Here is a 14,076-nt window from a genome sequence, read left to right on the forward strand (position 1 = left end):
CCCTTAAGGGTGGAACTGAAACCCTCACACACCCAGCAAGCTAGGTGTCATGCTTCATCATCTGGGTTTTGCTACTCGTCGGGTCGGCGGTGCAATACCCGACAGGCACCCATACAGGGGCTCTTTATCGGAGATCTTTTGTTCCCTGCCGTATGGTGCATGCGTGTGAGGGCCCGGGAGTGTAGATGTATATGGATAAAAAAGGTTGGTTAATCTGAAATGTAACTTTATTGGCTCAGTCAACCACCTTGTTAAAAAGGGTGAGTGGCGTCAAAGCTATATTTGCTCACAAAAGGAGGAGTGGCTAGCTACGCTCTACTCTTCTGGTCAACATGTTTCGCGCCCAGTCGGTCAGAAGGATCCCATGGCGCTTCGTCAGGACCTATAATACTAAAGTGATGTGTGCTAAAAACTATCTACAGTGTGGTGTGAAAAAAGGGTGAAAATAGTTTGATAGTCAACCCTTAATTGGTACCCCTACCTTATGTATTGTTTATAACTCAAAGGGGTCACCAATTCTTATTATAAAAACCTCATCATCAGGTGCATGGCGCGTCAACAGGGGGAGAAACACATTCGTTCCATGTCATAATTCCCCTGGAGGTTAGTAAACCTGCCCGCGTCGCCGAACCCGGAAGATGGAACAAAGACCATGTCTCGTTAATACGTCTTGATCAGTAAGACATTTGAGAGAGAAAAGTGAGGCTTTCTGTAGCAATGCAAAAATATTTAGAAAACGTGTTATGCTATCTAAGGCATTGTACCAAGCCCCCAGTATATGATCAAGTTTACAGAACAGTCTTAGGTTCACTGACAGCCATAAGACTAGACAAGGTGGTCCCTTGTCCTCTCTTGGGCGCAACCTTTGTGTACTTCACATTTTTTATATTAAAGTGCTCCTAGAAACTGAGGACAGCGGGGCACTTTACAGAGCAAGAAATCAAGCTGCAGAGGTTAGAAAGTGTAATAATATAACTACAGGGAAACAGAATTAAAATGCAATTAATTGAAAAAAAAACAGACCAAATAAACAATAGTAAGCACACACATTACATGGGTGACAGATATAAAGAGAGTTTTAATTAATATGTGCTTGCTAAATATTGGAATAGCAGATCATTGAGTATTTGTGCTTCATGCAATTCTCGGACCAGTGAGATCAGGAACTTCTCTGTCACATAAGATGGCATCCAAATGTCAATAACCTCGAAAGTTAAGCTGCATAATTTAAAGTACACTCAAAAGACATGAGCAGCTGATATATATGACATTGAATGGGATTACTTTGATCTTATTTAAAGGTCCAATCACCCGAAAGGAAGCAGAATGTCTTCTACTTTAAATATACTTTAAATATAGAACTGATGAAAAGCAGGAAACCTCAAAAAATGGCATTCCTCCCACCCAGACTGGAAAAAACAGGGCTTGCACAGTAGCCCTAATAGGGGTCTGCAGCCCTGGGCTTTGGACACACAGAATCCAGCCATTCCCTGCAAACTGATCCTGCAGCGCACTACTGGCCACGCATGGATGGGGAGCTCATAGGGAACAGTGTGGTCACATGCCACACCCCATGTTCTTGGACTGCTGTGCATGGTTATAAACATGCACAGTTGGGTTTGAGAGGGACAGGACTTGCTACCAAGAATGCTGCTCATGACCGCAAATTAGGAAAGTGTTTGAAAAATTAGAAAGGTAAAAGTATTTGCATATATATCTGCAGATGGGTGAAGAGCTTTGAGCTACACTTTTCAGTGTTTGCAAGAATGTGGACTGTCCTGTCCAAAAATTTGATTCATGAAGCAAACGTGGAAATGGTTGTGATCCACCATCTTTACCTTAGTCTGTCTCTAAAGAACACTTTTAAGAACCTGAGTGGCTTGAGTTTAGGAATTCCGTTTGCTGCCTATAAGAATAAAGATCAATAATGTTAAACTCTCAGATAACTATCTGTAGACTTTGCAAGGAGCAAAACCCAAGGGGTAAGATGCCAAACAACAATCATATAGCAAAACAATACTGCCCCTCCACAATCAAGCACAACATTGTTACCAGTACAAGGAGGTGCTTAAAAGGCAAGTGGAATGTCATGGAAAAAAATGTGGTGCAACTGAGTTTCAGGCATCAAAGTTCGGGGCAGTTGACGTTTACATGGTAGAGAAGCTATTATAAAGTATGGGACTCCAAAATTCACAAGCAATGTAATGGTGCATTGTACCCAAGTAGGGAAAATGTTGGACTTCGGAAAGGTTGAAGGTGTAAACTCATGGCATCCAAGACTTATCAGGATACCGGCGTTCTAGATCATAAATGTTCTGCTGACTCAATAAGTGTGAATTGTCGACCGTAGAAGTACATGCAAACAGCGTGTTCAATATGCATTGCAGCAAGCTCGCTATGAATGAGTGTACCAGAGCATTTTACTGAAGTTACATTTTTTCTGTTCTTTAAGTACAGTTCAGTTAACAGATGTTAGATGAAGTACACATTATTGTTTCCGTTGATTGGAATGAGCTGTTTCCTTCTAGAGGAGCAATGGTATTCTGGATATATTGATAGAGGTACAGATTGTAGATGAACAGACTGACATTAATCATAGTCTCCTTGTTAAGGTCTATCTAATTGCACAGTGCAAGCCTACCATTTGCTCAATTCCTATAGGTCCAGTGGGTGAATTTTATTGATGTTGACAGGTGAGGTGTATCCAGAAGTCTTAAAAAATTAACCCTGGCTATCTTGACTTCGCCTGCATAAATGTTGTTTTTTTATGAGTGGCTGTAATATGGAAAAGTTATTAGGTTTGTGTAAGAAATTGCATTGTTGGTTGACTGGGGTCTGAGCCCTGGTCAAGCAGCAATACCATGCCTTGTCAGTGTAAGACACATACAAACTACAAATTATCCTGTGCTCAACCCCCTTGTAGCTTGGCACAGAGCAGTCAGGCTAAATTCAGAGGCAACATGTAAAGTATTTGTGTAACACTTCAAACAGTAATAAAGTGAAACACACAACACACGAAGAATCCCACACCAAGTTAGATTATAGAGTTATTTATAATAAATAAAACAGGCCAAATTGACCAACATCCAATTAGTAGAAATTAGTGCTAAAAAGTACAAAGCACCAGCTCTGGAATCGGATCGCGTCAGACCGGGACAAAGTCACAAGTTCAGTCCGACTGCAATGGAGACCAGGCCGGCTACCAGGACCCAGTTAGGCCCACTGAAAAAATTCTTTTAAATCTTGGTTTGTGGAGTGTTGCGAGGATCAATGTTTTAAATGCGTCGAGCAGCTGCCTTATCTGAGGCCCTGGGTCATTGTTGAGGATGCTGTCGGCTAGTTCTTTCAATGCAAAGTCTGGCATCGGGGATGCATCATGTGGCGATGCAGCGGTTTCGAGGAGCTTTGAGGCTGCGATGCGGACTCTGTCTTTGAGGATGCCATCGACAAGTGATGCAATGGCCTGTGCCAAGTATGCATCATCCGCAGAGGCCTTTGGCTGTGAAGGCGATGTAGGTCTTTATGATGGGTCTCATCCACGCAACAGGGGTGATGCACTAGTTCTACTTGGGTTGGGCTGTGCAGCAGAGGAGATGTGTCGGTTCCATTAGGTCCACAGAGGCTGGCAGAGCATCTTAGGCCCACTTCAAAGGGGTGCTCACAGATGGCAGAGTCCAGGTGCTGAGATTGAGGTTGTTGGAGCTATCTGTCCCTGATGCTCAAGTCAGGAGGCCAGATAACTAGCCTTAGGAGTCACTCTGGGGTACTGGATTAAACAGATGCAGGTTGAGCCCTTTTCACACAGGAAAGAGGGCAGCCGGCAGCAGGTCAGCACAACACAGCAGGTCAAAATGGCAGTTTAAAACTGCACACACACAGGCTGCAATAGCAAGACTGAGACATGTTTAAAGTGCTACCTAAGTGGTGCAGGGCCACTAGTAGCATGTATTATATGCCCTGGTCACAGGTAGTGCTACTTTACTAAGAGCATATAGGTAAATTAAAGGTGCCAATTGGGTTTAAGCCAATTCTCCCATGTTTCAAGGGGAGAGCACAAGCATTTTAGCACTGATTAGCAGTGGTAGAGCATGCAGAATCCTAAAGCCAGCAAAAACGAAGTCAGCAAACAGTAGGGTTGAAAGCAAAAAGTTAGGGGGTAAACCACATTATGGATTCTAGATATAACAGGTTGCTATTAGTTAATGTAGCAAGGATGTTTGAGACAAAAACGTAATTTCTCTTGTTCCTCTCATTTAGAGAATATCCGGATCCACACTCAATCAAGGTCTGCAGTTCTTTGGCAGATCACTGGATGGCTACAGAGATTTAAACAGTGATTTGATTACCGATGTATCAGTTGGTGCCTATGGAAAAGTTGTTCAACTATGGTGAGACCACGCTTCTCCTATTGTGCAATTCATTTTAATGTTTCATGTCAAAGTAAAACTTTTTAATACATTCATTTATATTTATACAGAAAATGATCACTTTAACATCTGGAAGGTTCATTTTAGCATCCTACCCCTTTCAACTTACTTCTATAACCTACTATAGCTCAAGCCTACTAATCGATAGAATTTAGTAGGACACTAATACATTTGCCTGGAGGCAGGAAGAAATTAATAAAGTCTCAAGATACATTAAAGCCAGCACAAAATTGTTACTGTTTCACAAACTCTGTAAACTCTCCTCGATTATTAGTTCATCGGGTGCAGTTCCAAAGTGGAATATGACACTCATTTCTAAGCTTCTGTCTCCTACACAAGGTCGAGATATTCAATCTTTCAGTGTTTCTGATTTATATATTGAGCAGCTATAACTTATGCTAGTTAACATTCTAAATAAACAAAGCACTTATGCCCAAACAATCTTAACAATACCATTTTCTGCTGATATTCCGTTATAGTGATACATATACTGATGAAAAGTAGTTATTGAACATAAAACATAAAGTAAAGAATATAAAGTACATGTTAATAGTTTATAAATAATAGTTAGATATATTGGCAAAATCATCACTGAACCGTTTTTGCATCCCAGGACCACAACTGCACAAAAACTTTCATTAGTCCCTAAAAAAACAGAAATACATGTTTGGGCCTTTTAAATGTAAAGAAATAATAAGCTGGGACTTTAAAAAAAATAATTTAGGATCAAGGTTTGTTTTTTTCTATTCGTGCAGTGACCCTAAACTAAGAATGGAAATGTAAAAGGAGCTCATAGATTGGCCAGCATAAAGACAAGAAGGAATAGTTAGAGGAAAAAACAATTAAAAAGTATGAAAAATGGAAAACAGAGAGTTGGTAGATGGGAGGTACAAAAGAAAATTTGACAGATTGGGAATAGGAGTTGTCCCCTGACACTGAACAGAAGAATTGTAATAAAAACGTCATATATATTAAGAGGATAGAGTTACAAGTAGGTGGGAGTCAGGATGTATGATGAAGGTGGGGTCAGCAATTACAGCAGAAGGAAAATAGGTTGTTTTTTTATTGGCACAATCTAAAAATGATAACGTGAATCAAGAAATGCAATGTTATACTGAGTAAGCAGAGACCAAAAAGAGAGAGAGTGAAATAAATCATGTGATCCTCGAGTATAAATAACTTGATCAAAATATTTTGAGGGAAAAGATATTCATAATATTGGCTTGGTAAACTTGAAGCAAGCCATTCAGCTTGCAATTTTGGAAGAAGGAGGTTCAACAGAAAGATTTTACCAGAACCTGTATTGGATGCATTGGTAAGCACTAGTGGTAAAAGAAAGTCAGTCCAATTCTGGGCTGGGAGAGGAGAGGTAAAGAGTCAGTGGGAAGTGACGGTGTGGTTCAGTGTAGACAGTGGAAACAGTAAGAAAGAGGGGAGTGAAAAGTACTTAGTGAACAGACAAGCTGGAGAAATATGGGAAAAGAGATGGGACAGAGGAGAATGGAGTAGAGCAAGACAGAGAGACTGCTCTGCAAGATAAATGAAGGCAGGACAGGTGTATAGAGAGAAGAATGATGGGCGGTATGGAGGAACAAACATCTATTGAGAAGTGATTAGAGAGATGACAAGTAGGTGAAGAGACGTAAAGAGGGACTGGTGGAAACTGCAAAAACAGGAGGTGAAATGAGAGAGACAGACAGAGAGAGGAGTGGGGAAAGAGACAGGCTCATGTCCTACATTGTAGACAAGAGAGTATGCTGCTTTCTATTGTCTAAATTGGCAGCTCTGTGTAACTCGCTCCACCATTTTAAACAGTGGGTATCCTTTTGTCGGCGGAGCATGAAGATATATAGAGAGAACGTGTGTGTGTGTGTGTGTGTATGTGTGTGTGTGTGTATGTATTTGTGCACACGTGTGTACACACGCATCATTATTCATGATGAAACTGCCAATTTTTTTTTACTTCAGACTGAATCAGTATGGGTAAAGAAAAACATTCATACTATAGTAGTTTCCCATTTTCTGATTATTACATGCCTCATGCTTGACTCTTTGTGCAGTAAAGTATTACAAGCAGAAATGTGGTTCAGAGCTCTACAAAGTACACCAAAAAAAACAATATTTAAACTCAAAACAGTCCAAAACTATGTTGTTTGTCTTCTGTTGTCCTAACATGACATGACTTAACATGGCTACATCATGCCTGCCCTGACAGTCCTCCAACTTACCTGTATCCATCCAAGGGGCATATTAACAAGCAGCAGCGATAATTATTGCTGGCCGCGCCTAGCGCGAGTTTCCCTTTTGCCGGCTACCGCTGGAATTCATCGCCAAGCTAGCGCTGTATTTACAAAATTCCAGAAATAGCAAGGAAATGTTCCAACATCGCTGGAAAACCAGCGATGTTCCCTGCAAAACAGCGATGACCTTGCTGATATGACCTTGTGGTTGTAACCCCACATTCCCCCTCCCATGCAAAGTATGCCTAACACTGGATTTTAGCAGATGTTAAATCCAGCCTTAATGGCCGGTTAGCGCGATTTTGTTTATCGCTAGGCCGGCCGGGGCATTGTTGTAAATATCGCGAAGCTGCCTTCGCGATATTTTCCCATGTAGTCTATTGAGGCACGCCTACTTTGCATCTCATTAATGATGCGATGCAAAGCGGGTGCTAAATCACGGAAAAACACGCGCTAGCGTGTCCTTGCTAATATTGCGATCAAATTATTGCCGCTTTTTGCCCGAAAACGGATGCTAAAGCGGCAGTAATTTTATCTCCCCCTCTTGTTAATATGCCCCTAAATTGTTTATTGCTCATCTTCTGACCACAAGCACAAAGTCTGCCAATCATAACTTACTGTCATTCCAGATGACTCAATAAAAGAAATACACACAATGGCACTTTCCATAGCAAAGCTCACACCTACTCTTTATCTCTGTCTTTATGAATGGAATATGGTTCTCCAGCTTCAGAAAATCAATTAAAAAGGTCATCCCTTCAAGTAAATCTTTGGCTAGCCACACCCCTTCTTGACTCTTTTCTCAAGCCTGACACTTAGAAGCCTAAGGATGACTTTCAGCCTGCATATTCTTTACTAAGGCTTTGCAATCTTTTTATCAGTGTATGTGGTTGATGGAATTCTTCAGCTGAGAATACTACTCCAGCAGACATTCCATTAGCTTGACATTCATCTGATCCAAAGAACTCTGAAGCCGAACCAAGTTGGTTTGCAGTGCTTTACAAAACCTCCAAATAAATAGGAAGGAAGCACACCGATATACCACTGTTGTACTGATACCAACTAAATACAATAGACTGCTGAGGAGCACCATCTAGTTGATAAAGTAGAGTACAGCTGCGAGATATAATAAAAGCATTATGCAGGATACGCTTTTGTCCAAGGGGCTGAGTAGTATGGAGAGAAGCGGAGACTAGGCCTGCTCTCACCAAAAGCAGCAGCTGATTACAATGTTCTGGAGGCGTTAGTGAAGTGGTCCTAGGATATTCCTTTGGCTTGAACTTCCACCTCGTCAGGAACAAATCAGCCCTGCATTATGACAACCAGGTACTCAGGGTAGGTTGTCTCCGTTGCACCTCTTAACACTGACTGCATCATCCCCATGTTATTTTTCAAGGGTAATCACATTGAGGCAGCAATGATTTCCTCAGCTAAGTCCCCAGTCATGCAGCTGACACCTAACCCATATGGAGAAATGTATGGCACAGAAATATTTCACAAAATTACAATACGTATCAATGCTGCTATTAACCACCCACCGACACTAGTATTGTTTTACAAATAAGTTAGATATAAGAGTGATGTCTGTCTCATTCTAGGAAAGGCGGAAGAAAAAGATGTGGTCTGCGCTACCTACCCACTTGCTGTGCCTCTGCTTTCAGACTTCTAAAGTGGAGCCAGTCATATCTAACCTTTATTATAGAATAAACAAAAACGTGTTTAATAGTACTGCAAGTCCAGTTGGCAGATCTACCAAAATTAAAAATATTTCTATTCTTTTCAGAAAAGAAGTAGCATATCAACATGGCAGCACAGCTGTGCATGCACATGCATGCACACACACAGGGGCCATCATGGATTGCTTTTCTTTTGCTTTAAGAAAAAACATTCACCTTGTGTGGGCAAATGCACCCACATACGCTTGCAGGGGTAGCCATAATGAAATTAATAAAAAGACTGCCGATACAGCAGTGGATGAAGCTCCAGAGGTATGGGCAAGTTAGTGGGAGAACGCCCAAAATATAAATAAAGAAAAACTGGGGATAGGAATTAGCATAGGTAGAAAGAGAGAACTCAGAGAGAACTACAGCCAAAGCAACAAAAGATACATCGATTTCAGCGAAAGCATACTGAGACCAAAATGCTCATTGGGCGGGACAAACGCAAGAATAGCGAGGTGAGTCACCGAATTAGGAGCGGGGAATGAGGATAAAAAAGAAAGCCCACAAAAAACAGAGGCAGACCCAGTACCCATTTTAAGTCTATGTTGGATGCAAGAGCTCTGTTGCCAAAAGCCGTCTGTCGGCGATATCTAACAAAGAAAATGGATGGATTGTCACCTCAATTCTATTGGAGCATTGGGCGTTGACTCACTGGAGCATTCCAAAACAAGAATGATTTTAAAAGACGAAATTAAAGGAGAAAGGGGACTAGGGCACATACTCTGATGTCAGTGCCTGTTACCTGTTTGGAAAGAGTGATTTGTCTATTGTTATGAAGCATCAAGGGGAAACTGGGTATTTCGACAGCATTGCGATCTTACTACATTTGTTGCCCCCCGACCAGTAACGTATTGTCATCTTGTCCTGTGTTTCAGGTCCATGAGTGTAGCTGATGTGTCTGTGACAGCAGAGTTCAAACCCGATAAGATAATTCTCTACAACAAGAATGCAGAGGTGACCGTTAAAATCTGCCTCAAAGCCCAGTTCAGACCAGCAGGTTCTACGAATAATGTTGGTAAGGTTTTTAATGATGTTTTAGCTGTCTGCCATTGTGATACACCTTTTTTTAAATAAAGTATTAAACATAGTGAGTTAAGCATTGATAGGCCTGCCCCACATCACATTGTCAGCTTAACTTATAAAGAATAAGTGGAGGGGCCCAGTTTGTTTTGATTAGGAGCCTGCTGCCAGTGCTGCAGGATCCACCTCACACTTTTCTTTCTGCTTCTTAATCTCACTTATGCTGGTGTTTTTCATCGCTGTTGTCCCCCACTGTCACTGTTTTTCTATCTTTTTTTGGGCTCTTTCTTTTTCCCTCGTCTGTCTTTATCTCACTTGCTCTGTTGCTCTGTTGTCTGCTGATGGCAAACAAGTTCAGGTACCCAAAAACGAGTGAAGGTGTCTACCACATTAAATCACAAGCATGATTCGCACACAGATTTTATTTTTTATAAAAAAGAAAACTCAAGGATGTATTATTAATTGCAGGGGCCACAGTGTGCATACCTGTAGCCCTGCAAAGACTTAGAGCATGATTTATATGTTGACAGAGAGGGATCTGGTCGCAAAAGCAACAGAGTACCCTCCCCAACAACATCATGGTCTGCCCGCACAAGATTTAAATTTGGGCTGATCATAGTTGAACAACAGCTGAAAGTACTCTGTCTATGCCGTGGTCAAACTTCTCTGAAAGCCTGATGAAGTAAGGTTGGCTGTATGTCTGCCCACCTAATTTAGAAATAGGCAGACATACAGTCATTTTGCAAACCCCGTCACTGGTGAGGGGCACTGAAAAGTGCGCAATGCCCCCCCCCCCTTGCCATGAGAGTAAATTCCCATGGTTAAAGGGGCAGTGCTTTTTTTCTCCAAAAATAAAATCCTACTTCAGGAGAGCCAGTCGGAATGCACCCTCTTTCCGCCCTTGGGATTACAATGTAGGGTTTCGGCAGCCTTTCTGTGCTGGGCTTTCCGACACAGAAAGGATGTCAGAACTCGCCATTGGGATCCCCAGCAGGGCCCCCTTGGGTGCATGGCCTCCGTTTGGAGGCCGAGGGGGGCACCTATGGTGCCCCTCTGTTGATCCCTGCAGCTCATGGCAGGCACCTTGAGGTGCCCGCCACGGGGTGCAGGGATTAACTGCACCTCTCATTTTACAATGAGAGCATGCTTTCCAGCTGCTTCTCTCTTCCTCTTATTGATTTTGGTGCCTACAGCACCAAGGGCCACAAGGTTATGCATGTTTGTTGTCACAAACACTGATTCTGAGTTTGTGACCACAATACGCTTCTGGGAATGGAATGTGTCAATTTTAAATATGTACTGTAAAGTTTCTAGGGCTACTTCAACAACAAAGCTAGAACATAATTATATTAATAATGGTAGTGACACTAGGGATAGAAAAATAGAAAAATATTTATTATGCAATAAATTCATTTAAAAGGGTTTTTAGATTTCGTGTACGTTTTGTTGTAGAAAAATATCGTATACACAACATACTATCTATTATCACTCATCCATTCATTCAAACATACCTCACTCTATTATTTTATACATAATGTCAGCATGGTAAATTGATTCGATGTCTGATAAAAGACGATACAGTACATATGGATGATACAATCTCATGGATTTATATATTGTAGGGTGGTGTCCAAGATGTCTCAATCGTAAATATATATATTAAAAAAGTTATCTTACCTTCACAGGCCTGGTCCGGTCTCGTGTCGTCACTGCTTCTCTGCTCCACACAGAAAGCAGGCAGCCTCCCTCTCCTTCACTAAGCCAATCACAATGCTGAAACAGCAGCGTTGTGATTGGTTGGGACGCCGACCACACAGGCGTCTAAGGGGAGGCCATTTTCTCCATGTGGGCTGCATGCAGCCTACATGGAGAAAAGAGAGAGTGTGTTTGACTGGTTTGGTCTGCCCTGGGGCCAACCAAAGAGTCAGCGCCCTCAGAGTGGGCAAGCCACTCCTCCCCTGACCTAGAGCTGGACCGCCCTACCCGCCCGCCCCCAACCAAACCCTTCTGCTTTCTCGCAGTGCGAGAAGCAGGAAAATAAAATGGTATTTATAATACCATTTTATGTTCCTGCTTCTCGCACTGCGAGACAGCAGTATGGCGATGCTCCTCTTCCCACATGGAGGAGCCGCCCCTGCATCCAGCTGTCCTGGGTCGTAGGTTTCTGATGTCAGAACCAGCTGATGTCCACCTTAAAAACAATAGTGAGTTACCCAGCTCTAAATGGGCCATCAGTTTAGCAGAGGCCAAATCAGCAGGACTCCACCTCCACCAAACCATATAAGGACTCCCTTAGTCTTGAGATCAAGACTTCTTTCTTTGAGGTGTACAAACCCAGACCCAGTACATTAACGAAAGAAGGCAGCTGTATCTAAGCTAAATTAAAGTAATAACTGCTGTTTAATTGTGTAATTTTGTGAAGGACGTTTATGTGACTTTTTATAATGTGATTAATATTTGTTATTCAAATCAAGATAGATGCAACATAGTTGTTGCTTCTAAAGTCACCTTGTTCTATTATGCCCACAATAATATTTTTGTAACGTACCATATGCATCCCCATTGAGTACTGCATGGCATGAGGGTAAAATCTGATGAAGAGTTCGGTTGCCAATAAGCACAATTGTACCAGTTTACCTAGACCAATTGCAATAGCATAGATTTACTTGCTACATAAGTAATTATTGTCAGGATTAAAACACATTCCCTGGTCCCCATTTAACAACCTATTTTTTGTTTGTATTCTTCTGTAGATGTTAAATATAATGCAACACTGGACGCCGACCTATTGTCATCCAGAGTGACTTCTAGAGGGCAATTTAAGGAAAGTAACGAGAGGTATATACAGAAAAACATTGCTGTAACCAACGTAGATTCCTGCAATGAACATATTTTTGTTGTTCAGGTAAGTGAACATACTCTCTGATTCTTACCGGGGAATGTTAGTTGACAAAATGAAGGAGGGGATGGACTCTGTTTAAAATTTTTTTAAAAAAAGTCTTACATTTTTGCTGCAACATCTTTTGTACTAAATCCGCATAGAACCCATAAGTAATAAATATGATAATAAGGTTTTATTACCCACTGCACACTACTACAGTCTTCGACTAGAGTGCATTTGTTGGGAATTAGACAAGAAAAACAGGTTTTTGCATTTTCACTGCAGTCAAAAGATCACTAGGCACTATGGTAATAGTACATGTTACAAGAGGTACCAGCTGGTAATCTTGGCACTCATCAAAGAGCAATTAAAAAGAGGACTGTGTGTGCAGTGCACCCAATGAAACATATATTATGCGGTCTTCATCCCAGAAAGCTCCTGTCAGTAACTATGGCAAGATGTTTCCAGAGTTGAGTGAGTCACACTGGAACTAATGGCAGGAGATAGTGAGTAATAAGTACTGTGCATGAAAGAAATTCTGTGTTTGGCGTTTATACCGGGAACATAGATTGCAGTGCTATATTTTGGAGGTGTCGAATGTAGAATTAGAAATCACAGCTCAAGTGAAGATTGGGTGGTTCACCTGTGTGCAACATAGGTCCAGTAAGCAGAGAACATTTTATATTATCAGGACACATTGAATAGCCTTGTTCTACTCAGACTAATGGAAAATACTAATTGTGCTGGAAGTATGGGTTTGTATGTCAAAGAGTTACGTATTTTCCTTCTCAACATTGCTGCTTAAGGTTTGCTGAATCAAAAACAGTTACTACTATTGCTGATGAGATTAAACTTTGGTGAAAGTTAGTGATGTGGCGAAGTTTCTGGATAGAATTGAGTAAAGTATTTTTTTATCTTTATTATGCGGAATCTAACTGTAACAAAGGGCCTGATATACAAAGCTATTTAGCGATTGCAAACCCTCTTATTCGCTAAATCACAAGGTTTGCAACTGCTGATTGGCTTTTTGTACTCATATTCCGATTTATTATGTGCTTACAAAATCGCAAAATGGGGTTAATACGATATGAAAGAGTTACGACCAAATAAATACTTTCATTTGCCAAGAGGAGTGCTGCGTAATTTATCGTTGTGGATAATATCTATATATATATATAATTTATTTTTTTTATATATATTACCTACTGGCGGTCGCCAGTAGGTAGTTATAGTTAGGACCCCTTTTCCATAGGAAATCCGCAACATTCTATTTTGAATAACTTTGGCGCCGGTCGATGAATCCTCGCGAATTTCTCAAAATAGGTGGGGCGCTACGCTCCGCTCCTACCCTGAAAGTCTCGGGGGGATTCGTCAAGCGGGGGCTGAGATAAAAGGGGGGTCCCAAAACGCGTTTTTCCCATGCATTTTTCCATAGGACCTTTAGACAGAGCTACAGCCCGAACGGCTGAACAGAATTACTAGAAATTTGGCAGAGAGGTAGTCCCTATGTCAAGGAAGTGCCTTTTGTAGGTTTGGTGTAAATCTGTTCAGTAGATTCTGAGAAAATAGCCTTTAAATCAATATATATATCTGAGCCCGCTTACGGTACGCTTACCGTACGCTTACCGTACGCGTACGGTGGCGTGCGCGAGCGCGATTCTGATTGGCTCTTAGATCTTAGTAAACATTTGAATCGGCCGAAACCAGGAAGCGGCGTCCGCCATTTTGTCTCTCGCACTGAGTGTTATTTATCAAACATGATGCCCAAAAACATGTTACGGGGCTGT

The 14,076-nt window shown here is 41.5% G+C and overlaps 1 protein-coding gene across 1 annotated transcript in view; it reads left to right on the forward strand.

The window, feature by feature from the left end:
- Nucleotides 1–14,076, forward strand: part of ITGA2 (integrin subunit alpha 2) — a 596,388-nt gene that overhangs the window by 355,196 nt on the left and 227,116 nt on the right. The window contains exons 15-17 of the mRNA XM_085631250.1: nt 4,258–4,388; nt 9,264–9,403; nt 12,162–12,313. Coding sequence (XP_085487376.1) covers nt 4,258–4,388; nt 9,264–9,403; nt 12,162–12,313 — 423 coding nt within the window. The remainder of the gene's footprint in view (nt 1–4,257; nt 4,389–9,263; nt 9,404–12,161; nt 12,314–14,076) is intronic.

The sequence above is a fragment of the Triturus cristatus genome, chromosome 2_1 (genome assembly GCF_964204655.1).
Source record: "Triturus cristatus chromosome 2_1, aTriCri1.1, whole genome shotgun sequence".
Classification (NCBI taxonomy): Eukaryota; Metazoa; Chordata; class Amphibia; order Caudata; family Salamandridae; genus Triturus; species Triturus cristatus.